General features: G+C 41.9%; 2 protein-coding genes across 2 annotated transcripts in view; one reads left to right on the top strand and one right to left on the bottom strand.

Moving 5' to 3' along the window:
* usp28 (ubiquitin specific peptidase 28) overlaps window positions 1–6,084 on the bottom strand; it is a 30,926-nt gene extending 24,842 nt beyond the window's left edge. Inside the window, exons 1-5 of the mRNA XM_056284170.1 lie at window positions 6,004–6,084; window positions 3,206–3,280; window positions 2,237–2,357; window positions 1,725–1,812; window positions 792–954 (exon numbers count right to left, since the gene is read on the bottom strand). Of these exons, the coding sequence (XP_056140145.1) occupies window positions 792–954; window positions 1,725–1,812; window positions 2,237–2,357; window positions 3,206–3,280; window positions 6,004–6,048 (492 nt within the window). The 5' untranslated portion in view covers window positions 6,049–6,084. The remainder of the gene's footprint in view (window positions 1–791; window positions 955–1,724; window positions 1,813–2,236; window positions 2,358–3,205; window positions 3,281–6,003) is intronic.
* Window positions 6,085–8,101: 2,017 nt separating this feature from the next.
* On the top strand, window positions 8,102–27,400 carry LOC130116321 (5-hydroxytryptamine receptor 3A-like). Its single transcript, XM_056284241.1, has 18 exons — window positions 8,102–8,135; window positions 8,591–8,754; window positions 9,385–9,429; window positions 9,953–10,062; window positions 10,401–10,570; window positions 11,670–11,827; window positions 13,244–13,454; window positions 14,238–14,447; window positions 14,677–14,893; window positions 19,906–19,976; window positions 20,261–20,424; window positions 20,875–20,919; window positions 21,766–21,875; window positions 22,876–23,045; window positions 24,143–24,303; window positions 26,121–26,331; window positions 26,532–26,768; window positions 27,090–27,400. Exons 1-18 carry the CDS (start codon window positions 8,102–8,104, stop codon window positions 27,398–27,400), a joined length of 2,799 nt encoding a protein of 932 aa, XP_056140216.1.
* The last annotated feature ends 563 nt before the right edge of the window (window positions 27,401–27,963 follow it).

The raw sequence follows: 27,963 nt of genomic DNA, 5'->3' as shown, positions 1-27,963 counted from the left end.
TCACCAGCCACTTCTTTTCACCTGACAGTGAGGAGTTTCGCCAGGGGGACATAACGCGTGGGAGGATCACGCGACCCCCCCTCCAGTTCCCCCCTCCCCCCGAACAGGCGCCTCGACGACCAGAGGAGGCGCCAGTGCAGCGACCAGGACACATACCCGCATCCGGCTTCCCACCCGCAGACACAACCAATTGTATCTGTAGGGACGCCCGACCAAGCCGGAGGTAACACAGGGGTTCGAACTGGCGATCCTCATGTTGGTAGGCAACGGAATAGATCGCTACGCTACCCAGACACCCTTACGCTCGATAATTTAACTAATGTCCAGCTGCCAAACACTGTCAGTCATTTGGTCATTAGCTCAAACAGGAAGTGGGAGACGTCTATGGAGAAGCAGACTGACAGCGGAGAGGTTTAGTCACACCAAGGGAGGCGCACATAGATAGTAGATGTAACGTACGCATATGCATTAATAAAACAAAGTCAGCTAACATTTAGGTTGACGCTTCATTAAACATTCACGAGCTTTCTTAAATTGGACTGAATTTAAAAACTCACTCGAGAACATCTCTAAAAGCCCCCTAGGATGTTGTCTACAGGATGTCGAAATAGCTTCGCAGGCTCGTTCGGTTGAGAGTATGGTGAACAGAGTGAACAGCGGAACTGGTCTGCGCTGTGATGTGCGTCAGGGTTTGGTTTTGAGCGCAAATTCTGTACTCATGCACGTCTTAAATGATTGGCCGGTTGGATAATTAGTTTTAAGGGCCAAATAAGCCACTGATGACTTCTCACCTGGATGACGGCACTGAACCAGCAGGTGTTGCCTACATTGCGGATGCCCACAGGCCAGTCTTCCTGGCGGATCCAGTCCGCAGGGCTGCAGAGTTCACTCTGGGCTTCGCATCTTTTCCGTTTCCCTCTGGCTGTGCTCTCCTCAGCACTGGCCTCCAGAGCCCTGGGATGTGTCAAACTATCGATCAGGGCTTTGTTAGTACTATTGACGAGCTCTCATCTTCGTTTGACCTTAATGGATTTGTTATCCCTGGTTTGTGTGTGTGTGTGTGTGTGTGTGTGTGTGTGTGTGTGTGTGTGTGTGTGTGTGTGTGTGTGTTTCTTTTAAATCTGGTCTCAGTAGTTACCATTTCTTTGCCTCATAACATTTTCCACAATTTAACTTCTATAGTTTTGGTTGCTAAATGGCAAATAAGTAAAAAAAAAAATCACCAGTGACGAGGTAGCAATCTTTAAAAAAATTTTTTTTGGAATCTTTCCCTTTTTCTCCCAATTTAGTGGCCAATCCTTCCCTATTTTAATTCGAACACCCACCCTCGTACTGCACTTGTTCGCCAACTGCGTCTCTCCGGCCGGCAGTGTCGAAGGAGGCGCCTCGCCACTTCCGTGACAAGACGAATCCAGGCCGAACCACTGCTTTTTCCGACACACCCAGAGACGCATTCATGTGACGAACACAAGCCGACTCCGCCCCCCTCCCGAAGACAGCGTTGCCAATTATCGCTGCTTCATCGAGTCCGGCCATAGTCGGATCTGACGAGACCGGGGCGCGAACCCCACTCCCCAGTGGGCAACTGCATCGACACAAAGCCGATGCTTAGACCGCTACACCACCGCGGACCCGATGTAGCAATCTTATTAAAGAAAAAGTCTTGAGTTATAAATGCTTTGGGTAAAGGATGCAAGGTCAAGGATTAATAGTCTATACAGTACTTGTTCAAATCGCTCTCCTCCGTGAGGGCATCTTTGGACTCCTGAAGGCTGAGCTCTATGGCGGCCTGTAGGTCATCTTTATGGAGTCCTGCGGATAAACACAACAATGGCACAACCAAGTGCTCAGAACATGCTCTGAAACAGGTTATGGTATGTTAACATAACCTGTTCGCATAACACAACATACAAGTGAACACACAAGCTTGAAAATAGCTCCTTTGCCACATTACTGACTAGCTCTACAAATGTGTAACAGTCATTCAGCCACTACTCTTTATCCCTATACTGCACCATTTTTACATTGGCCTAAATAACAAAGCTCTTCATCATCTATTCTTAGATGGTATTTGTGTAGTTATCAATCAATTATCGCTTTTTCAGTTTGTGTTCCATTCATTCATTTTTTTTTAGCTCACATTCTCCAGAGGCTGCTAACATATTAATACAGCATGCATTAGACTACACAGATTGTGCAGAATGATTAATGCATACTCTACTTGACAGGATGCTACCTTTCTGGCTCTCCCAGCCTTCTCCTTTGGGGTCTGTATTTTCTGGTTCCCCAGGGTCCTGAACCTCTGGCGGCTGTGCTGTCAACAGTCCAACAGCATGACCAATGTCACCTTGGCCGGCCTTAAAATCAAGACAAGCTAGCATTAAAAGCTGTGGACCAATATACAAATGTATGTGTAACTCATAAAAAAACTCTTAAAAAAAGTTTTGAGCTTTAATACATGACAGTCAGCCATCTATTTTGGGGTTTGGTTAGGTTAAGAAATGATGACTAAAAAGATTGAGTAGTATCAATCAATCAATCAATCAATCAATCAATCAATCAATCAATAGCTTTGGATTTTTGAATGTACTGGAAAACTCTGCAAAGCCTATAAATAGAATAATGAAAGATATTGTGAACGTAGGCTACTAGGTCAGAGCTGAAAGCATTTCTATATTGTAATACTCCTATTTATTTTCAACACTGTCTGGAAAAACAAAGCCAGCCTTCAGTCCACACCTTGTCAGTATGACTTACAAAAGGATTTAGTCATGTTCGTTCTTTGCTGTCTAACTTTAGGAGCGAATGCTCAATGCTAACAAAGAGTTTTTCATTCTTATATAAACCATAACATATAAGGCCACGACAAATAACCGTTTTAACTAATTCACTTTTATGTGTAAGCGTTTGCGGATACACATAAAAGCAAAACGTTTCTTGAGAAACAAGACTAAAATGAATCGTTTGCCATTTTGATGGAAACACCACTACAGTGTGTCTTAAATCAATACATCACCTTTTGGGGAATAAGCTCTTGAGCAATAATGTGAATTAAAAAAAATCGAAAACAGAAAGGAAACTATCGCTACTTTTCTTTTTACTCAATAGCAAGATGATACAAGAACATATTGCTCATGAATGTGGTACGTCTTTCACAGAGAGATTCGTCATTGTGTCCTAAATGTCCTTGGTCTTTCCGACTTACACTGAGGGCTCTGTGGAGGAGCTGTGGGTCTTGGATGCCAGTGATCTCCTTCAGTTGACTGATTAGCATTTGGGTCTGAGGAGACAACCACAATGAGTTTATCTGTCCCCCCCCCCCCAAATATATATCCAGTAGTGACGTTAGTCCCGAAACAACGAGTAAGGACTGGGCAATGACACATTCACTAACATCTCATTTTCTTTACAGACTATCTACTAATGTGTAACGGTTTTAAGGGTGGTTTGGGCCATACAGTAGGAACAGCAACAACTCTGACAGGCACAACGCTGTTAAGCACACATGACCCAAGTAAATAGGTCCTTTGAATTTATACCGTGGTCTGGGAGAATAAACATAGCAACAGGGAGCCTCCGTATACAATTTATTGCAACACTTAAAAAAGCTAACGTCTAATTACTGGTTATATCACTGTAAACTACTAATAAGACACATTAGCCCCTAGCTCACGGGTCTGACCCTTTAGCCGAGCGGTTAGTGATGTCGCCTTGTGGCGCAGTACGCGCCGTATCGAATCCCGCACCGGGCAAGAAAATAACCGGTTACATTGGAAAATAACCGGTTACAATATCACAAGTATTATTTAAAACGAAACTGTTTGACGAGCCCGTGACCATAACATGAAAAAGCACGATATAGCCCGCATCCCATTCACTGTTCAAGGCGCTACTCCACTCCAGCCTGCGGCCGACGCATGGTTTATCATTAGTTCGTGAAAATCTGATATTGATTTGGGGACAATGACATGGCTGGATAGCTAGCTATTCTTGTTATTGAACACACTGTCAAATGACATTTACTGTTTTTAAACCGTACGCAGTGTTATTCACTTTGGATCTTGCTAGCGTAACGTTAGCTTTCTGGCTGATAACGGAGTCAAAGCTGAGAGCTAAGCGATTAGAAATATGTCCCGTTGCCAAGTCGTATCTAGGGTTTGTCCTATTTACTGGAGTGGTGACTAACGTTTCCATTGCATAAGAACCTTATCGGATGGCAATTATTGTTCCAGGTATTAGTCAAACCCTGGGGTGGTACTAGGGAAACCGAGTTATAGCTTGTGAACATTTTAAGCTTTTGATTGCAAAACGCATGAAAATATGAAATAATGATCTTGGGGGTTTTTTTTTTTGGCAAGTGACCTTGATATAAGCGGGATAAGGCCCTTCGAGGTATCCATGAATTCCTGATTATGGACACTTCGTCGGGCAATATTGATAGTTTTTTTTTAACTGTCAAAAATCCCCACATTAAAATATTTATGTTCACACACTTGAGACAACTTAATCTTAACTGAGATGGAAATTGAATATGAGAAATAGACTTAAATAAGAATTAAATGAAATAGAAATGAGATGAATGAGCTCATACAGCCACATAAAACTGAGCCATCTTGTTAAGCAAAACATCCCTTTGACATATATTATATGCATTTATCCTTGGTAAACAATGTCACTAGGACAGTCCTGCAGTCATGTAACCTAACTGCTGTGACCTAATAGTATATGTGTGAAGTACAAGTTATATGTTAACAGAAAGTGCCTGCTGATTGAGAAGTGCTATATAAAGTCTGCCATCCCAATAGCAGGTGGACATGTCAGGGTATCTGTGCAAAGGCACACATGGAAGCATGAGTGTACGCACACGCACACACACGCGCGCGCGTACACTCACGCACACACACAACCCAGAGCAGGCAGACCAGACTTATATGGAGACTAAGGGGCTATCTGAGACCTCTCGCGGTTAGCCTCTATTTTAGGCCCCTGACATGGATAGCAGAGGACTGTTTATCATTCCACTCACCATGCCACCAGACTTGAGTGACAAAGGCAGTGGGTCCCACACACACACTCGAATCCGCTCTAATGTCCTCATAAAACAGAAAGCATAGGAGCACAAAGACTAAACGCTGGCAGACACATTTTTCAAGGGTGCTTCTGACGTTTACTGGCACTATCTATTTTGCATCTGTGTCCCCCCCCCCTCATTCTAATGTGTGTCTATTCCTTTTATTAACAGCGTTTAACCATAAAATACGATCTTGATCAATTACTAGTATTATTACTGGACTAATCAACAGGCCACCTGCCCCACCGGCCCCTACTGACAGCCACTCTCCCACACACACACACACACACACACACACACACACACACCACACTATATATTGTGATTTGTACATAAAATTGTACTTCACGTTTTACTGTTTAGATTTTTAGATTTGTTTATATATATATATGTGTGTGTGTGTGTGTGTGTATGTGTGTGTATGTGTGTGTGTGTGTGTGTGTGTGTGTGTGTGTGTGTGTGTGTGTGTGTGTGTGTGTGTGTGTGTGTGTGTGTGTGCATGCATCCCACACACTTTATTTTATTCTATTTTATTTACCTTTCCTGTATTATTAATTGCACCAACAACGCCAAGTAAAATTCCTAGTGCATGTAACGCACATGTCAATAAAAGTCTTTAGTTACATAGTTATATGTGAGTATACTGCACTATACCACACCACACCATACGAAAAGTATGAAAAAGCAACAGGCCACTGGGAAAAATGATAAAGTGCATGCTGTTAGAAATGCAACTGCTCTAGATGGCGTAAAATTGAGTCTCAAGGCAAATAAAAAGCTTTTTGAGTTATTTTGCATTGTTATTTCAAAGATTGTTGTGCATAGGGTTTCGACTATAGGCTGCCTGCCACTGGGTTATTTTTTTCCAAGCACTGCCATGTCACTTGTTGCGTTAATACTGACTCCACTCAGGTAGTACACAGTAAGCTCACCGAATTCGTTGAGTTATCTCCATTTTCACCCTGTTCAACTCTCATGACTGTCGAAGCCGAATTTCCTGTTGTTTTTATCCAAATGCCTTCAGCCCTGACCAGGAGTCAAACCAATCCCATCTGACAAACACCCCCGCACACAAACAAGCCGCGCCGCGGCGGCGCGCATTTGCATGTAAAAAAACAAAACAAAAACGGGCGACGTCAAATTAGGAATTCCTTAAGAGTCTGGATCCCCCGGATCCCGGACTTCCGTGGCGTGTCGGCAATGGCATGCAAGAGGACTTTGATTATTACACAGTTATCAGTATTCCCATTTGACTTAAATGAATGAAAGATAGCAACAAGTGGAGCGTTTCACTGTCTTTTTTTTCTTTGCTAATTTTTAGATCGACAACACAGGTTTTTTTTTTATTTTCTAAACGAAGCAGCATAGCTCAAGCTCAAGCGTGTTCGTTTTCAACCCGTATGTTATTTCGTACTCAAACCTGTGTTGATAATCGGAAATTAGTCACACACAAAAAAGACGTTCCTGAGACGCCGCGCAAATTATGGGGGACATATTCTTTAGGGATACACGATTTGGCGACACAGCGAACCCTATCAACGTGCGCGTTCCCGTAACGTGATTGGCAGGCACAGCCTTGAACCGTGAATCACAGTTGCCACATCCAGAGCTGTGAACTACTTCAGGCCTCCAGGGTTGTTGTTTTTTTCAGGACAAAATGAATATCATTTCAGTTAACATTAAGATATAACACACATTTACTGACTTAAGTCAATACACATGGATAATAATAACGGATAAAGCAAAACATAACAACCTGGTTTTGAATCCGCAAGAAAAAGACGATCGTTATTTTTTTCATTGATATGATAGATGCGACCTTGAATGATGTTAGTCATGCACTAAAAATGTGTGAGACTGTCAGAATCAAATCATCGAGGAGACAGTAGTTTGTACGCACTGCGACGTCTTGGGGGGTGGGGGGTCCCCGGGCTGGTCCCCAGGCAGCATCATCATCTGAGAGAAGTGTACAAGTAACTTCTCCACTCATGGGTCTGTTTAAAGTCCACACAGCAGAACTGGCCATGGATTTTACCAAACATGGACTAAGTGAGGGGAAGGTGACAAGGAGGGTTCTTATTTGGCAGATGAGGTGTCACTCCTGTTCTCCTCAACATGGTGTCTTAATCATCGCCTGTCCAAGGACAGGATGTTGTGTTGCTGTAAAGCCCACTGAGACAAATTTGTAATTTGTGATATTGGGCTATACAAATAAAATTGATTTGACTTTAATTATATAGAGGCCATTGCAGTGTCATCAAGATGCCAGTGGTCAGATGTTTCTCCCTTACTTGACAGCAAAGTAGCACTGTGGCGATATAATGAGTATGTGCCAAAAAACAGACACGAAATATGACCGAATATTTCTGATAATGATGCAGAATAACAGCGATAATTATAAAAAGCATACCACAATCAACAATGGTATCTCATCCATGACTGTCTTCCTTCTGGCTTGGCCAAGTTATGCAGGTGTTGCATCAAATGCGCCTGATCAAACTTTATATTCAGAATGTTTTTCCGTTGCAACATGAATTGAATTTATTGGGATTTATCATGATATTCTTGGTGCAGACATTGCTAACAACTGACCATGTTTTACAATACATATTGAAACAATACATATACATCATGTATCATAAATTACTATCTTTCATTCACTATTTATCTATATCTCTGTTCATGATGACTGCAGTGCAGCGATACTGCAGTGTGTCATCATTTCTTTTTTTTTTTCTTCATTGAAAAACTTCAGTAATGATGTACAAACCTCTAGGGATGTCTCTCTCTGGCTCTGTTTATTCCATGTATCGCCTTACCACAGCAATAGAAAATCAATATCAGAGCAGGGAAACTTTCCCACACTCTCTGCTTACCGTTTACCTTCAAACACAAAGTACCTTTACGTTTTTTTCCCCCTCTTATTTCATGGAAATCTGGATATTTTTGTTTCGACGGAGCAGCTTTGTGGATGTGGCACCTGAGTAAAGCTTAAAATCTTGGAGCTGAATTTGTAGGTACGCACCAGCGATGTCATTCTTCTGGCTGCTGCTGTTGCTCTCAGGTAAGATGCTCTGTTTCTCTTTTCAAGAACAACTACCAACTCTAAATCACACGGCTTATTTCTTCATATCGAAGACTGAATTACTTCTCCCCTGCAAGGGTCAAGCTCATGGAGTGCCATTGGGCTTTTGAGAGTTGCTTTGTGAAACTCGATGCTATCAAAATGCAGCCAAGATTTTGCATTTAGTTAAGCGATATTGCAAGTATTTTATTTTATTTGCAAGAGTTCTATGTAGCATTTTACATTACTTTTACCGTGTGACCTCAAGATGTGAGCCAGCTCCAAGTTTCTTTTCCACCATAATATTGTTACTGACATTAATGCGATGGTCAACGTCCTTTTCACATCATACTTTCAAGTTTCAAAACACACTTTGTCACATAATACACACAAAACCCTGAGTGGGGTTTTGCATAAGATTTGAAAAGTACACAGTATGCTCCTCTTCCTCATAGCCCGTCTGGCTGAATCTGTGCCAGAGAAGCCGAAAAGGTCAGCTCTCAACCAGCTGACCAGGACACTGCTTCGCAAATATGACTGTGGGGTCCGACCCGTTCAGAACTGGACCAGTCCAACCACTGTCTACATAGACTTCATACTACAGTCTGTCCTCAATGTGGTATGCACACTTTGTTGTCTTTGTAGTTTCAAAATCAAATGTTTTCATCTGAAAAACTTAACTGAAACTAAGTTTGTTGTGAACAATTCAAGTGGAAAAAAACAGTCACACATTAATCTTCAGAATCATGTTTATTGGCCATGTAGGTTTGCACTACATGGGCTTTGACTCCAGTTTTGTGGCTCTCTCAGTGTACTTAACATAGAATAACAACACCACAACGCAACAATCTTCAGATTTAAACTCAAGGATTGACTTATACAGGTGAAATAAGAGGTGATAAGGTGCAATGGTGCAGAGAATATATCAGAGATGCTGAAATAGATGTTAGCAGGTTACTTACATACATGCCTGAGGTAGATGGACTTGACAGAGCGTACCAGTATATGTACAATGTACAGTACAGTATATACAAAATGGTTGGAGTACAGTACAGTATATACAAAATGGTTGGGTTTATTTGACAGTGTAAAGTGTTCATTTGAATGATAGCACACAGAAAGAAACTGTTTTTATATGTGGTTGTTTTGGGGTACAGTGCTCTCCAGACAAATTAATGCTAGTGTGCCTATAACATTAAAGTTAATGTTACATGCTACATACAGCTAATATATGATAACATTTTGTCAGGATGGGAAGACCCAGAGCATTACGACAAGTATTTGGTATCGACAGGTAAGTTGCCTCTGATTTATTGCAGCGATGCCTTGTGTTTTTCATCATTCAAATAATAAATGACAAAATCGGTCCCATCTGCAGAGTCCATAACTTTATAACTAATTTGACTTTGATGAAGTCTTTTTTCTTCTTTTTTTTGACGCTTCAGTGATTGATTTTCCCTGCACAGCTGCATTTACAATGCATAATGTGAATACAACCAGAATACAGACTATCCACTTAAGGCTGCTTTTTGTGACAAGTCTCATAAATATGAGTCTCCTGGCAGAACTGTAGCTCCCAACTCTATTTTCTGATTTAAATCAGTAACATCCACCGTTTTGGTTACCAAAATAATCTAGCTAGCTAGCTAACTGGCCGTCCATCCGTCTGTCCATCCGTCCATCCGTCCATCTGTCTGTCTGTCAAATAATGAATGAATCGTTTTTGCATGCAGCCCATTGAAAGCAATATTGTGGTCATTTGAATACATATTAATGTAAATTTGCTGTGAGATTCCTCTCTGTTTGTTTGCTGTAAGATCTGGACAGACGAGTTCCTGGTATGGGACCCTGAGGAGTTTGACGGAATCACTGAGATCTCACTGCCATTAGATGCCATCTGGATACCGGATGTCATTGTCAGTGAATTGTAAGACGTCACTGAATGATTCTTTAGAAAATGTTTTTTTCTCATCTAATCTTCTACTCATTCTATACTGGCCCACCACAATGCAATAACATCAAATAGCTTTGAGTTTGTGTCAAGAATGTGCATCCAGCAACTTACATGTAGTATGTTTCTGTTGGTTTACCAGGTTTTATAGTAACATACCATACAGAGGTGCACATCCATATTGCCCAATACTAAATGCAGACAAGACTCATGCTGACATCCTAGACCTAGAGGAGATGGTTGCTGGTCTCAATATTCTGCACTGCTGTCGGCGTCTCACCTTACCTCAACTGTCATCCTTGTCTGTTTACCAGCGTGGATGAGGGGAAGTCGCCGCCCATCCCCTATGTCTATGTCAACTCCACTGGCTCGGTCAAGAACTACAGACCCATCCAGGCGGTGTTGGCCTGCAACCTGGAGATGTACGCCTTTCCATTTGACAAGCAGAACTGCACGCTCACCTTCCGCAGCTGGCTCCACTCAGGTCCTCCTCCAGTCTTACATGGGGTGGCAGAGGGCTGTGTGACAAGCAGTTGTCTCACTTGTACCGTTGGTTCAGTTTTTAGGTAGCATTAGGTCATATAATAGAGACGCCTCGGTCCAACTGAGCCCCCCAATTCTTCTGTGCTTTTCCTTTCCATCAAATGACATGTAAACGGGATGTAGAGGATGTTGTTCTGAGGCTCTTTGTTACATTTTGTCTAATGTGACAAAGAGCCTTGGAGGATGTCACTACTATAAGGCAATTAACAGTTAGTTAAGGCTTTCTAAATGAATGATATTGTCTGTGAGATGGGCCAGTAGATTCGTAATAGTATAGCTCAATGGCCTTTACAGTAATCCCGTCCTTTGGAACATCATGTCCTGTGAAATGGTAAAAATCTATATCGAAGGAGATGAAAATGGTGCAAAAGTAGCAGTAGTGTGGTAAGAAACTACATGCTTATCCTCAGTGACAAGCAGACACTCTCCATTAAATTTACAGGTGTACTAAAGGTGACCTGTAATTGTTAAGTCACTGAGAGTTTGTATTTCTATTTTTTTTTTGAGAGATGTTTTTCTCAAAAAATGTTGTGCAGGGGGTGGCTGGTGACATTTTTATATTTTAAGCATGGCCCTCTACTGAAAATCTTACACATGCTTACTCGTTTCAAGTACGGTGTGTGATTATAAGTGCAAGTACATGATCTATTTGAAAACATGATAGAAAATACACAAGCACTGCCACCTAGATGTTCCGAGTGTATGCATATTATAAGCAGGTCATGCATAACATCTCTTGCTTCCCCCCTTATTCATTCCTCTCTCTCTCTCTCTCTCTCTCTCTCTCTCTCTCTCTCTCTCTCTCTCTCTCTCTCTCTCTCTCTCTCTCTCTCTCTCTCACTCTCTCTCTGTCTGTCTGTCTCTCTTGCTCTTCTTGCTCTCTCTACCACATCCTCTCTCTTCCTTATTCCCTTCACTCCATCTCTCTGTTCTATCCTCCTTTCACTACCCAGCCACCCCTCGTCTTCCATCTCTCCCTCTTTCTTTCGGCTGGTCGTCTTTCCGTCTTATGTCCCCTCTATCCATCTCTCCCTTTCTAGTGAGAGAAATAGACCTGGCTCTGTGGAGGAGTGCCGAAGCCATTGCCAGCGATAAGAGAGAGTTCATGAATGACGGAGAATGGGAACTGCTGTCCATTCCTTCCCGCTACTGGCAGTTCCACCAAGGAGACACAGACTACGCCCACATTCAGTTCAATGTGTGTGCCTCCCTACGTGCGTTGCCATCCAATCATTTTGATAGTACAAATCAATGCAACTCAGGCAACCTTTGAAAAAGGCCAACACCTTGCAAGACTTAATAGTTATTTAGTCGTTAAGGTTAGGCTTTGGCTGCTTGGTGCACATTCAGTTCCTCACAAGATAGACTGTGACATTATTTAAAATGACACACAATAGAATATTGTTCTTCTGTGATTCCCCTTTTTGCTAGGATGCAGCCCATTTGCCTTTTGACTTCCTTCCTAAAACATGTAATCTGTCTCAACTTGTATTATTGCTCTGTTTTTTTTGTTTTGTTTTGTTTCCCCCCTGTAAGTGTCATGTCAGTCTTGAAAGCCATCACAGTGCAATCTGTAACTACACTGTGATGGCTCTCATTGTTTATTGATGGAAATGTTTAAATTTGGCCCACCGAGGCTTCCTCTCCTTTCTCATGCAGTGCCGGTATTAAAGTAATTGGCTGCAATCTCCATGGATTGGGCAAATGAGCTAATGCTAAAAAATGGGGTTGAAGCTGTTTGTGTCGTGTAAAGAGAGACAATGAGGGAGGGAGAGAGAGAGAGAGAGAGAGAGAGAGAGAGAGAGAGAGAGAGAGAGAGAGAGAGAGAGAGAGAGAGAGAGAGAGAGAGAGAGAGAGAGAGAGAGAGAGAGAGAGAGAGTAGCCATAATGAGACTGTCTCAGTGGCTGCCTGATCAATGGACTTCTTGTTAGTGCCTGAGGAAAATAGGCTCCTAGCCCATTGCAGGTGGAGACGGAGCGAGACGGCTTGGTCACTGTTAATTCAGCTCAAATAGTGTAGGGCTTTTTTGTAATGGGATGCCATGGCTGAGTGGACTACTGTTACACTATGATGGCTTTGTTGCTAAATGTAAATAGTCCAGATAATAGCAGATAGATGCATCAGTGTTTTTTCTTCCTATACCTACTGGTATAAATCCAGCGAGTCAAGTAAATTCTTTATGAGACAGTACAAGCCTGTTTCATGCCATAAGCAATCATCAGTTATACTGGTATAAATCTAATTTAACCAGAAACACCTGTAGCCAAATATCCCAGTGGAAGAAACTGGAAAGAACATTGAAATAGTGGATTAAGGGCGTGTTTGAAACAAGTGTGATCAACAACCAGTGATTGCAGTCTACTTGGAAATGAATCCTAGCACAGACTTGCAAACAATTAAGGTTACTTTTACGAAGATAGCTGCTTACTTAAGTAAGTGGTAGACAAAAGATGGTTTTACAGACTGGGTCCTCTGTATTTTGTGAATATGGAACAATGATATTAAAGAAAGTGCCTTTTCCATATCTACATTTTTTGAAACGTTTGAAACGTGACCCATCCATTGTCTGACTCCGGTGCATCCAGCTCAGTTCTCTCGTCATGTCCCATTCAGGTGTTGATCCGTCGTCGCCCCCTGCTGTACGTGGTGGGTCTGCTCATCCCCAGCATCTTCCTCATGTTGGTAGATGTGGTCAGCTTCTACCTGCCTCTGAATAGTAACGTGCGCATCGCCTTCAAGATCAGCATTCTGCTGGGCTACACCGTCTTCAGAGTCAACCTGATGGATGAGCTGCCTGCCACTGCGGTCAAAACGCCACTCATAGGTATCCTGAAGAGGGGGCTAAAGAGCAGATTATGATGCATTTGAGGTTCCCAGGAGAGACAAGATGTTTACATTATTAATATGTAATGTAATGTTCTTATTAACTGCTATCAGTGTTGTAATGCAATTTATTTATAATCCAATTCATTTACGTATAGTCAAAATAACGTTTAATTTTGCGCAATACATGTTTTTGTTTTTAATTTTGATTTTTGTTTTCCTTCTGTGGTAGTTAGTTAGTCCATAACTCTGCAAAAATGGCTTGTCAAAATTGAGACAAAATTTAACACGTTCCACTAGGAGAATCCCCAAAACAACCAACATCATCTGCCAGTGTTGTAAGATATTTCCTAAAACAAGCTAAAATCATCCAGTGAAGCATAACTTGTTAAGTGTAATCATGCATATATTAGACATAGCCACTTAGAGCAATTCTCCACAAAAACCTTATTTCAATTCTAAAAAAAAAATGTTCCTTTAGCTAAGTTACTAAGTTACACAACTTGGGTTATGTATTCTTAAATCATGATAAATATTCCTCCATTGTCAATTCTTGATGAAACAAGATGACAAGGTATTGCTGTGTGATTTAAGGCTGACTGCATATATGCCATTTTTGCAGCATACTGTGGCGACACTATTACAAAACTGTTACAAAGCTCGAAATTTTCAAAGTTGTAGCCTGCAAAGCTGATGTTCTGTTCAAGAAACAAAGAGAAAACAGACAAACTTGCAGTGATGTTTAGTTTCTGTGGTACCAGCCTTACGTCTCTGTCCCCTCCAGCTATGTTCTTTGCAGTGTGCATGGCCCTGTTGATGTTAAGCCTGGCCAAGTCCATCCTCGTGGTGAAGCTGCTCCACCACAGTGAGAAAGAAGTGAGACAGATGTCGGTGTCAGCATGCCTGCTGGACAAATATGGCTCTGCTGGCCACAGCTTCACCGAGAGTGCATTCACCTCCATCAAAACCCTGGATGACATCGTCCAATCTGGGGGTGAGTTAGAAGATCTGGAGAGAAAAGTCTGTTATTTTCTCTCAATCTCAACTGAGACAGTGTTAGATTTGCTCATTTCAGCCAACTCTGATCAGTCAGTGGTGTTGGTTGATTGTGATTAACAGCATCATTCATGTTTTGAGTACAACTTTGTGGTACAAATTGTAACACTTCCACCAAAAAAAGAACTTGCATTGACAGTGCAACTTTCTCCCTGTGTGCCCTCCAGGTTATGAGTTTGACCTCCCACCAGGGGAGGATCTTTTGTCTCTGAGCGAACCTCAAGACAGCCCCTCCGGGCTGAAGGGGCTCCTTCAGGAGCTGGTATCCCTACGCCTCTCTCTGTACCAGGACGACAGTGATAACTTGGCCCAGGCTGATTGGCTGGCCCTCTGCTCCAAGGTTGATCGTATCCTGTTCCGGGTCTACCTGCTCATGTTTGGGTTGTACACTTGTACCTTGCTGATGCTCTGGGCCAGTTGGAGCTTTGCCTGACCACAGTTTCAGAAAGATAAAAAAAGAAACTGTAAAATGCTAAGAATGTAAAATTTTAAAATGATTTTTACATCTTATCCACTCACACTTCTGGGACAATTAGCACGACGTATGAGCTACACTAGACTAGACTAGAATAGACTAGAATAGAATAAAATAGAATAGGATGTCCCTGTATGCCAGTCTTATTCAGCATTGCTTTAAAGTATTTAGCTAGCCTCACCAGATATCGCATTCCAATTGTGTGCATCAATATTGTAAATTTCCAGAGATATATAATGGTAGCTACTCTGTTATCATGATTTCCTCACATTAAGTATTTACAAAAAGATAAAAATGAGTAGGTTCCTTGGGGCAAATGCATACCATCAATGTGATATTATAATTTCACTATGATATTTCCACCCCACTCCCCCCTTTCATAGGAAAAAAAGGCACTGCTATAACTGTATTCCCTGTTGGTTTACTAATAGTCTTGAGTACCTCATAGAAACCTCTCTGGGAGAAAGATCTATATAAATGCAATTTCCATATTGGCAGCCCTTTGCTTCCAGTGGATCCTATTACAAGATAAAATGGAAGAGGGCTGCAGATGAGGAAAAAACGAGAAGCGGTTTATGTTTTTGTCAGTGCCTTGTTACCTGCTGTCTGAAGTAATTTTACGATCTGCACAACGCAAACTTTTAATGGAATCAGTTTGAGGCCAGGGAACGTGATCTTCTTCTGTAATCCAGTTTGACTGCTGCTCAGCTAAACACCTTTAATATTTAATTTTGGTTCTCTGTACTCTTGCTTTTTGAGTCTGCTCAAAATAATAATCTATATCCTTTTAAAATATGTAGAAAGTGAACAGAATAAATAATAAAAGACGTTTTTAAAGCCACTGTACTTGAGCATATAGTTTGTGGATGAAAAGACCCCATAGAGCTGAACTACTGTCAACATGCTTTATGCAGCTTTATTATTTATTTATTTTTATTTTTTGTATAAGTGTCTGTGGACATCCTAGAATAGCCATTCACCACTTCAACACTGCTTCTGGGATCCAGCCATGACACTACTGAAATTCTTTGGTCCATTATGAATATCTCTAAAATACTAAAGATTCTGTCTTTACGTGTCTTGATGCATGCTCAATAATCCAGGTAAGAAAATCAAAGAAGGTTGAATCAGTTCATCTGGATACAGAGTTTATTGACAGATACGTTTCATCACTCAACCAAGTGACATCTCCAATCTAAACTGACTACAGGTATCCCCATCCTCATAAACCCATTATCAACCTTATATCACCCTTATCACAGCATTGTAAGATGGTGACAGATGCACAATGACCGCAACCAATGACCAGTTTCATGTTAAGAGGGAACAACCATCCCTGAACCCAGGGGGGGCTCAGAGAATATCTGTCACCATTTTACAATGCTCTGAGTGCAAACATTCCCCAATCCTCTGTGAATAGTACACATGGCGATTGAAACTCTAGTGAATATCACACCCATATTTGCATGTTTCAGTTGTTACGCAACTGTATTGTGCTGTATTGTTTATAAGAGGTGGGGATACCTGCAGTCAGTTTAGACTGAAGATGTCACTTAGTTGAGTGATGAAACATATAACATATAAACATATATATGCAATTGTGAAAAGATATAACCTACCATGATTGTGCTATTGATGCCATGCTGAAAAAACAACAACAACTAATACGTAAAGGCAGAGGTGATGTTATGACAAGAAACACTTCATCCATAATGTTGGTCACAGACAGCATTTTGAGTATTTTGAATTACACATACTGAATGGTTCAATGTTTGCCCATATAATGTGTGCGTGTGTGTGTGTGTGTGTGTGTGTGTGTGTGTACTAAAAAAGCTTCAAGTCTCAAGTGTCTTTGTGGCAAAGTGTTTGCAAAATACAGAAGAACCAGATGAAGAAATTGGGCTTGACACACAAAAGATTTTGTTTTATTCATAATAATGAACTCTTTCACCAACATCAGTTCCTCTCTAACAGCTGTCTTATTTTTCTAATGTCTTTTTTTGGTGTGTGGCCATAGTTAATCTGACATTACCTGCGTGTCTGTTTCTTGCCGTTTCCATTTGATGCACCCAGGGACATTATTTTGCCTGACCGTTTACCTTTTAATTGTCAAGAGATGCATTTTGCACACATGCTCTATTGGAGCCGTGGAGCTTCCAAATACTGCCACGGTCTGCTAACAGGACCTCAAAAAGTACCAGTCAAGGAATTGACAGACTTGCTCATTCTCTCTCTCTGGCCAGGCTCACTCACTTGCCTCTGTTTAAGTCAATTAAAGACTAATTAACAATTCTGAGACCCCTCACTTTCAAGAGTCACCTCAGCTCAGCACTGGTAAATGGGGTCATTATAGCTGTACAGAGTAAAAGGCAGAGTCGAGTTTGGTTGTGGAGAAGGGTGGAGCAGGATGCATAAGTGTATGTCCACTTAATACACACCGGTGAATGAGGTGAGGGTTGCTGCCCATGCAGCTTTATCTACAGTACACTGTAGTCACATTTAGAAAACTTATTAGCTTTAACCTGGGACGACAGCCAGCTAAAAGACCTCATCCAGCACTTTTAGCTGGTAATAATGATAATGATGATAATAATAATATCCATCCATTCATCCACTATCCAAACCGCTTATCCTGCTCAGGGTCGCGGGGATGACAGAGCCTATCCCAGCAGTCATTGGGCGGCAGGTGGGGAGACACCTTGGACGGGCCGCAGGGCCATCACACAGGGCCGACACACACACACACACACACCTACACACACACACACACACACACCTAGGGACAATTTAGTACGGCCGATTCACCCGACTTACATGTATTTGGGCTGTGGGTGGAAACCAGCGCACCCGGAGGAAACCCACACACACACGGGGAGAACATGCAAACTCCACACAGAGGACAACCCGGCACAATCCCCAAGGTTGGACTACCCCGCGACTCAAACCCAGGACATTCTTGCTGTGAGGCAACCATGCTAACCACTGTGCCACCATGCCGCCCGCTGCCATAAAAATAATAATAATAATAATAATACTAATAATTTTTATAGAATCTTTCATTCATAAAATGCAGCTCAAAGTGCTTTACAATAGAAAAAAGAAGACGGATCAAAACAGTCACAAGCAGGAAGGAAAAAACTCAGTTTACAATGTGTCATTATGAAGCATTCTTTGTGTCGTGAAGGCATGCACCTCAGTTTGTATGAGTGGCTTTTTGTGAGAAGTCTCTGCAAAATCAATACTCACCTCTCACACAACCATTCAGCCAAGTATTTAAGCCTTTGTCAGAGTTCCTGAGCATACTTTTGAAATGACGCCATTCACAATAATTTAGTGAGTCGGGATCCTTGAGATAACTGTTATGATGATACAAGTTCATACGTTTGTTTGGAGAGCGTGGAGTTCTTTGGAGAACAAGGTTATAAAAGCAAATGGACAGAAGCATAAACAAAGGCACCGGCCTCTGGAATGGGAATACCAACCCTGCTTAGGCAAAGGGATGTGTGTGTGTGTGTGTGTGTGTGTGTGTGTGTGTGTGTGTGTGTGTGTGTGTGTTTGTGTGAAAGAAAATGTAATATTCCAATAAACTAATGTTAACATAAATACATTTAGCTTTTTTTCTCTAGTCCGGTACTGTAGCGTGTCAGTAAATGTTTAATGATAGCAGTCGTGAAGTATTCTGCTTCTACTCAATACTAATACTAATTACAAACAACTACTAATATTTTTAACATCACAATTCATAATTAATCTGGAGAGTAAACAGCATTTGAGGTACACAATTCTATTTTTCAATGACATATACTTTGAATGCAAATAAGGTGACAGAGTGCACAAAAAAAAGCATCAAAATAGAGCTTCTTTATAAAATGAAAAAAATGTGACGGGGGAGGAACCCCCGGACCCCCCTTCAGAAGTCCGGGCTAAGCCCCGCAGGTCCTCAAATCCGGGAAACGCCTCTGCCCCTACCCTTGACCCCATAAAGCGCCAATGCAAACAATACACCAGCAGCATATATGTATATACAGAATGTATATTCAAGACTGGCATTGTACTATACATACTATGTGCAATAGCAACATTGCAAAGGATGCAGTGTATTGCAAGGCAAACTGGGCCCATCAGTCATGTCAGGCTGAAACCCTTATTGCTTGAGAGAAAGCGAAATTTATCAAGATTTGTTTTTTATGACGATTCTTGAAGAAAAATGTTCCACCACATCTGACAAATTATATAACTTAGCATGATTTAATGTCTTTTTGGACAACTGCCTTATTTCCCCCCTCTAAACTCACCCAATCATTGCTGAAGTGATGAATAATTTGCAAATGGAGTTTTGACATGCAAAAGTTGCGTATATCTGGTGAAACTATGTAACACCTTTTTATTCTTTAACATTACAATACATGCAACAACAACAAAAAAGAAAGGTGCAACCCCCCCCCCCCCCCCGGAAAAATATTGCAATGTTGATTTCCCCCCCCATATTGTTCAGCCCTGCTCAATAGATACAACAATATACAACTCAATAGATATGGAAGGAGTGTCTAATAAAGTGGCCACTGTTACAGTTCAATACACTGTTCTGCAGCCCCACAGGCCACAATACAATCATCTTTTATTTAATTACCCAGATTCATGACGTACCAACCTGGTCACCGGATGCTTTCCCCTCAGCCTCCTCAGCTGAATTTGACTTTTAAAGGATGAACGATGGACACACCCTCCTCTTCCTAATGGTATTAGATGGCTTTTCATACTGAATTCAAGGAGGCCCACCAAACAAACAGCTACCATCTCTTGTAAAACAACCAAAAGGTATTAAAGTGTATGATTTTCCGGAAATTTCTGGACTAGACCCCGACAGCAAAACGCTACTCAAGACGTGAAGAAAAAAAAAAGAAAAAAAGTATAGTTTCAGGATGAGACTTTCGGTGAGCTGGACAGCCCTCGGTATATTTATGTTTCAAGGAGCACTGCAAGGCTGCACAGGTAGGCTAACTCACTGTTTTGTTTTTGCTTATATTATTGCTTATTCTTTAAAACCAGTCATATATCATATTTACATTTACTAATTTGGCAGACGCTTTTATCCAAAGCATCTTACAAGATATTATTTTCAGTGTAAGTGTGCATTGACAAAATGACTATGTAGGCAATTTATCATCAGGCAGAAACCAGCTATACAGTATTTCTCATGCAAGAATAACACTGTGTTGTTGGGGTTTTCTTTGGCTTTAATTGGATACATTAAAATCTTGTCACATCCGTTGCAGTGAAGAAAGTGGGAGCCAACACAGGAAGATTTGCCAATGCCACCTTGGTGCGCCTCTCAGAGTTTTTAAGTTCTGGGTACAAAAAGGGAGTTAGACCAGTGAAGGACTGGCGCAGATCCACAACGGTGGCAATTGATCTCATGGTGTATGCCATTCTCAGTGTGGTGAGTAAAGGTTTTTTTTTAGGGAGTTGTTCCTTATCCGATGCGAGGGTCTAAGGACAGGATGTTGTGTTGTTGTAAAGCCCCTTGAGGCAAATTTGTAATTTGTGATATTGGACTACACAAATAAAATTGACTTGAGTATCACCATGCTGAGGAAATTTAGAAGTATTTTTTGCAGATGCATATTCTGGAAGTATAACGTCCGCTCTCATACGCTGATAAAGTAGTCATTGTTTTACAGACGTACTATAAGAATGGATGCGGCGTATGAGACATGCAGGCTCATCACTGTTCCAAGTCGATTGTGTTTGCTGTTGTCAATGAATGTGAATTCACATAGATCCAATGCAATCACATACATGTGGGTCTGGGTGTGAAAACAAACACGCACACACAGTACATTGAGGGGTTTTTATGTGTAAAATCATATGTGCTTATATCTCACAATAGGATGAGAAGAATCAAGTTTTGACAACTTACGTATGGTACCGGCAGGTAGGATCAATACAAATCAATATCATACCAATTCATTCCAAAAGAAAAAAAAATCAAGTAGTCTTTGTATGAGTATCCATGAAAAAAAAAATCACTATTAGGCCTGCAAATGATGCTGCCAAAACAGATGCTTTACATAGCCTAGGCCCTACATCAATTGAAACCTATTTTTTCTTTTTTCCCTCTGTTTACTCATCTTTATTTAAGCTTTAAACAAATTTGTTTAAAATTTAATTAAAGAATTTAAAGCTCTTTCATAATCTGCTCTGTGTACCTCTGTTTTGACTCCTGCTCTCAAAATGAACGTAATTTAGGTCTGTTTATATTCTTCATTGGCGGCATGGTGGCGCAGTGGTTAGCTCGGTCGCCTCAAAGCAAGAAAGTTCTGGGTTTGAGCCGTGGGGTAGTCCAACCTTGGGGGTCGTCCCGGGGCGTCCTCTGTGTGGAGTTTGCATGTTCTCCCCGTGTCTGCATGGGTTTCCTCCGGGTGCTCCGGTTTCCTCGCACAGTCCAGACATGTAGGTCAGGTGAATCGGCCATACTAGATTGTCCCTAGGTATGAATGTGTGTGTGTGTGTGTGTGTGTGTGTGTGTGTGTGCGTGCGTCGGCTCTGTGTGATGGCCCGGCGGCCTGTCCAGGGTGTCTCCCTGCCTGCTGCCCAATGACTGCTGGGATAGGCTCCAGCATCCCTGTGACCCTGAGAGCAGGATAAGCGGTTCCGATAATGAATAGATGGATGGATGGATGTATTTTTCATTGAGATGCCGTCAGCATATTCTGACATTTGAGATGCTCTATTTCTAACCATATGCACCTTCTTATTGAATGTGTTGGAAATGTGTAAGGCTTGGACCGATGAGTTCCTGGTTTGGGATCCGGAGGATTTTGATGAGGTCAAACAGGTGTCGATACCCACCGCTAACGTGTGGGTGCCTGACATACTGATCAATGAGTTGTAAGTACAGGATATTACCATTCAAGGAAAATGTTAAGTAGACGGTCTTGCATTAATGCTAGCATTGAGAATCTTTACACTTCTTACCTGCCTGAGGGTATATTGTTAGCAAGCTGTATCTTCATTGAATATACACGAGAAAAGTGATTTATGGTGTGTCCAGGTGGCGTGGCGGTCTATTCCGTTGCCTACCAACACGGGGCTTGCCAGTTCGATTCCCCGTGTTACCTCTGGCTTGGTTGGGGGTCCTACAGACACAATTGGCTGGGTCTGTGGGTGGGAAGCCGGCACTAGCGCCTCCTCTGGTCAGTCGGGGCGCCTGCTCAGGGGGGAGGGGGAACTGGGTGGAAAAGCGTGATCCTCCCATGCGCTACGTCCCCCTGGCGAAACTCCTCACTGTCAGGTGAAAAGAAGCGGCTGGTGACTCCACATGTATCGGAGGAGGCATGTGGTAGTCTGCAACCCTCCCAGCCTCGGCAGAGGGGATGGAGCAGCGACCAGGATGGCCTTGGAAGAGTGGGGTAATTGCCCAAGTACAACTGGGGAGAAAAAGGAGGGAAAATCCAAACAAAAAAAAGAAAGTGATTTATATAAACCTGCACTTTTATTTTAAGTCTTAATATTACGCTGCATTAGCAGCCTGTTGTTGATGACGATCAAAATACTAACATGCGCTTCCAAAGCGCCATTCTTGGCAGATGCAGGGTCCAGTACCATCCAAAGCCAGAGAACAACATCAGCCTGTAGACTGTAGCTCCCTAGTGTGGTTATTGTATTACCATTATATGATGTGATTTTTTTTTTGTGTTCATTGCACTCACTTCGTTCTTTTATTTGGAATGACACTTGTTACATAAAACCCTGTTCATCCTCTTGTTCTTTATATTATTATCATTATTATTATTATTACCATTATTGTTATGATTATTACTATCATTATTATTATTATTACACTACACATTCTTTTCCATCTCTTGTATGAATCTCTGCTCTCCTGCAGCGTAGATGTTGGGAAGTCTCCTGACATTCCTTATGTCTATGTTACACATAATGGACTGGTAAGAAACTACAAGCCTATCCAGGTGGTAACCGCCTGTACTCTGAATATCTACAACTTCCCCTTTGACGTCCAGAACTGCAGTCTGACCTTCCAGAGTTGGCTCCATACCAGTAAGATAGTCTCCACTCCTTCCCCCGTTGTAATACCATGCACGGTTCGGAGGAACATTGTATTACTATTATAATTATTTCTTAAACAGGGCACATCAGTGCTGTAACAGTTCCTTAATAAGGGGAAAAAAATCATCCAAGACCCGTTTGCATAGACAAATTAAATATTGATTTTTCATATTGAATTGAGGGCTGTACAACATTCTCCCCACTAATTTAAAACCATCATTCCAACTTGTGTTTAAGCTATATTAAACAGCAAATAGTTTGCCGGCTGTGGTACTATGTTACATGGAATCATCATTTTGCCAGTGTCATATCAGAAATATGGTGGTCACGAGATAATAACCATAATTTAGTGATCATCAGTTCTGCTCCGTAAGCGGACACTTATACATTTACTCTTATCTAAGTAGCTGTCTTTGCTGCAAGGATTTTCCATTACCTTTTCCATTACCCTACCATTTATATCTGTTTGGGAGGTGAATTGAAGTATTGCCAGGACATATTTCAGGATTTTGTAAGCAATTAGCACAGCTGTTTGGCAATGCGCATGTACAAGCAGATTTAATGATCTCTCTTTTTCCGCCACAGTATATATTCATGGTGCAATCCAGATTCTATCACGGACACTGTGTCCAGATATGCATGCACAGTCAAATATTCACTGCTCAGTTCTGTCACCAGCAAAATGTTCAGTATAATCTACATATAATCTAACCTATATGTAGATGTGGCTTGTTATTTGTAGAGATCCTTTAGCACTGTCATTCTTCAGCTGGTAACACTTTACACACTGTTCCTATGGGATGTGAAATGTCAGTCTTGGATGGATATGTATTCAACTCAATCCTAATAGTATTTAATGGACTGGGGAGGATTAAAGCAAGCAGTTTCACAAAAACTCTTGCTCTAATCCTCCCCAGCCCACTGAGACTCAGGTTGAACGACTTTAAAATTCAACCCATGCCACCACCCTTCCTCGATGACTGTGGTTAAAGCACACGGTGGCCGGTGGATGCCAACTTGTAGAAACAACGCTAGTCACATTGGCTTCCTCTCAAATTGCTGCCTCACATTTTATCTTGGACCTCTAGTTAATGACATCAACATCACCTTGATGCGGAGCCCTGAGGAGCTTAGAGAGGACAAGAGCGTCTTCATGAACCAAGGGGAATGGGAGTTGCTCCATGTCCTGTCTAAATACAAGTCCTTCAGTCTGGACAACGATGACTACTATGCTGAGATGAAGTTCCATGTGAGTATATGCATTAAATTGCAGAAGTGCACCAAAAGTTAAAGAGAATGCAATCATGCAATTATTTTATTTTTTGGCTAATAAGGTTGTGCTTAATTTGTGTTGCTCTATTCAGAAATATTTGGAAGTATCTTTTTGGCTGTAAACTAAAGGAGTCATTGAGGAACTAAACAAACATCTATCACCTTGGTGCTGAGTGTTGCAGATCTAAACTGAGTCGAGCACAGAGTAATTAGAATACAATTTTGACTGAATGGAATACATATCTATCAAAGCACATATTAGTCATATTCTCTCAATTATTATTCAGTGTTCAGCAGTGTTTTTCCACATCTATTTCTGTCAAAAGTCCTCACTGGAAACATCAAGTATCAAAGGAGTTTGAGAATAAAAAAGGAGGATAGGTGGTGGTGGTCAAACTGACCTAATTTCTTCATGGACAAGGTGTATCATTAGCAGTGTGCATATTTGGTCAAGAACTGCCAGGATTGGGGCATCCGGGTGGTGTGGCGGTCTATTCCGTTGCCTACCGACACAGGGATCACCGGTGGGAAACCCCATGTTACCTCCGGCTTGGTTGGGCATCCCTACAGACACAATTGCGCCCTGTCTGTGGGTGGGAAGCCGGATGTGGGTATGTGTCCTGGTCGCTGCACTAGTGCCTCCTCTGGTCGGTCGGGGTGCCTGTTTGGGGGGGGATAGCGTGATCCTCCCACGTGCTATGTCCCCCTGGCGAAACTCCTCACTGTCAGTTGCAAAGAAGCAGCGGGTGACTCCACATGTATCGGAGGAAGAATGTGGTAGTCTGCAACCCTCCCTGGATCGACAGAGGGGGTGGAGCAGTGACCGGAACAGCTCGGAAGACTGGGGTAATTGGCCAAATGCAGCTGGGGAGAAGAAAAAAAAGGTATGCATGTTTTTTTGCCCCAACATATGAATTCAAGTGGTTGGGTGGTACAGCAGACAAGACTAAATACATAGGCCTTCCAATGCTGAGGTTCAATGTTCAAACTCTGGTACTGCCTCCAGATTGGCTGAGCTTTGCAGGGAGCACAATTGGCAGTTCCCCTAGGTTGGTAACTGGTATGGATTATGTGTCCCGCCATTGCATTTAGTAACTCCAACAGGTGGTGGGGCCCCCGTATATAGCTGCAGGTGGATCTGGGGTAATAGCGTGCATTGCGTTCCGACGGAGACGCCTGCAGCTCGCAGGTGAAACGAGGTGGTTGGCTGACTCCATGGGTATCTGAGTACCCCGTCTGTAACCCCCTAACCACCAACGGTGTTATGCAGTGGTGGCACCTGGGGACAATAGGAAATTGGATGTGCCGAATTGGGAGAAAAAAGTGGATTGGACTAGGAACATGAATGTCTATTTTGGCAAGCTTTATTTTTGTGAATATTCATGATCTTCTCAATACAAATGAAACACTTCATGTGTATTTGTGCGCACAAATGTACATATACATGCAGTATCATCACGTTTTATTGATCCAGATGAAAAATGAAATATTCCAGAAAAGCTATAGATAAGTAGGTGAAAAACAATCTATTCAGAACTCAAACTTCAAACCAATCATGACCCTAACCCTCGCCCTAATCCCATAATCCCAACCCAACGGCACCATGAACTAATTTTAAAGGTTGAATTTAAAATATAAAGATGATCACCTCAAAAGCATTACTTACAGAAAAAGAGAAGTTAAATTATGTGTTTCTTGATCTCTTTTTGAAGTAAGCTATAGTGGTTGCATTCAGCTACCATCACCAATTTCATCAAAACTTCCTCTTCCTGTCACTGAAACTGCAACTCCTAGGTGGTGATTCGGCGGCGGCCATTGTTCTACACGGTGAATCTCCTGCTTCCCAGTATTTTCCTGATGGTGATGGACATCGTGGGCTTCTATCTCCCACCAGACAGTGGAGAGAGGGTGTCCTTTAAGATCACTTTACTCCTGGGCTACTCCGTATTTCTCATTATTGTGTCTGACACACTGCCGGCAACCGCCATTGGCACCCCGCTGATAGGTGGCTGGAAAAATGAAAAATATGATCATGAATATAAATTTTCCTCAAATGTTGGCAGACATTTAATGATTTTCAATACGTGTATTTCTTCTCTGTTTGAATTTTGGACTTTGTAAAATTGTTCAGTATATTACAGGCATGATCGCCGATATATTTATTCTGTCTGTCATTGATGACATGGCACTGTGTTTCCCCTCCAGGGGTGTACTTTGTGGTGTGCATGGCGTTGCTGGTGATCAGCTTAACTGAAACGGTGCTGATTGTGCGTCTGGTCCACAAGCAAGATTTGCAGCCCCCCGTGCCTCACTGGGTGAAGCACCTGGTGTTGGAGAGGGCCCCTGTCCTCTTCTGCATCCACAAAAAATACCGCTTCTGCTCCATGCTGTCCTCCCAAGCCTCTGACCTGGAGCACTATAAAGACAATAACTATGGGACAGGTGAGAGAAAGAGAGGAAGATTGCGCCAAAGTGAAAGGAATGTAGAGTGAGATTTTGGGAGCGGCAGTGCCTTTGGTGAATGACATTTGACAAAGGTTAAGTGAGGAAGGGATAGTTAGGATGTTTTTAAAGGTAGCAAATTCAATAGCAAGTCATCTAAAGTACAAATTCATTGTTCAATGCCCACATTCATATTTCTGCATTATATTTCAAAATCTTTATCTATCTATCTATCTATCTATCTATCTATCTATCTATCTATCTATCTATCTATCTATCTACTGAAGTCATAGTTAATCCTGTCATTGTACCATCCTACAGCTCAATGCACCCTCCATCACACCTGTGAGATAGGCCGTGTGGGTACCCACCGCCAGAGAGAGGAAGAGCTGCTGGGTTTGGGCCTGCCCCCCTCCAGGGACGCCACACCACCTGTCATGGATAACATCCTGCAGGAAGTAACCTCCATACGTCACTTCCTTGAGAAGAGGGAGAAATGCCGGGACATTGCAAAGGAGTGGTTACAGGTCGGCTACGTGCTGGATGTGCTGTTATTCCGAGTGTACTTAGTGGCTATGATAGCCTATAGCATCACACTGGGCACACTGTGGTCAGTGTGGCAGATAGCCTAATGTTAACCTTTGCGGCCTTCTGTAGGTCAAGTTGAAGAGCGTGGCAGTAACATTGCCATCGTTGAGGGTTTGAGTCCCACTGTTGCTCATGGGGGAAGTACATGACGTGGTGACGACCAGGGTTAGGAGCCCTATTTCCTCTGGGGCCAGTCATTCTAAAAAAAATGTACACACTTACAATATCGTAAGCAATGCTGGACAAAAGCATTTAACAAATGGCATAAATATTAAAGCATATTAGTATATTGTGTTGGTATGATGCTGAAATGATGTACTAGTGTCACAGATGCCTTAAAATCAACATAGATTAGGCTAAGAGACCATTCAGGCTTACACAACACATTTGAATGATACAATGAAGGTTGTCAGTTAACAGTATCTGCACTGTAACATAAGCAACAAAAGAGATGTCTAAATTTTACAAACATAAAAGATATGCCTAAACTTTACAAACAACAGATATGTCTAAACTTTACAAACATAACAGATATGTCTAAACTTTACAAACAGATATGTCTAAACTTTACAAACAACAGATGTCTGAACTTTATAAACAAAACCGA

The sequence above is a fragment of the Lampris incognitus genome, chromosome 8 (genome assembly GCF_029633865.1).
Source record: "Lampris incognitus isolate fLamInc1 chromosome 8, fLamInc1.hap2, whole genome shotgun sequence".
Taxonomy (NCBI): Eukaryota; Metazoa; Chordata; class Actinopteri; order Lampriformes; family Lampridae; genus Lampris; species Lampris incognitus.
This window is presented reverse-complemented; position numbering and strand designations above follow the sequence as displayed.

Bases quoted from the DNA above. Each gene is read 5' to 3' on its own strand.
- LOC130116321 (XM_056284241.1), top strand. From the start codon at position 8,102: ATGTCATTCTTCTGGCTGCTGCTGTTGCTCTCAG. The intron at 11,828-13,243 runs GTGTGTGCCTCC...TGTCCCATTCAG, and splicing joins ACGCCCACATTCAGTTCAAT to GTGTTGATCCGTCGTCGCCC. The intron at 26,769-27,089 runs GTGAGAGAAAGA...ACCATCCTACAG, and splicing joins AGACAATAACTATGGGACAG to CTCAATGCACCCTCCATCAC.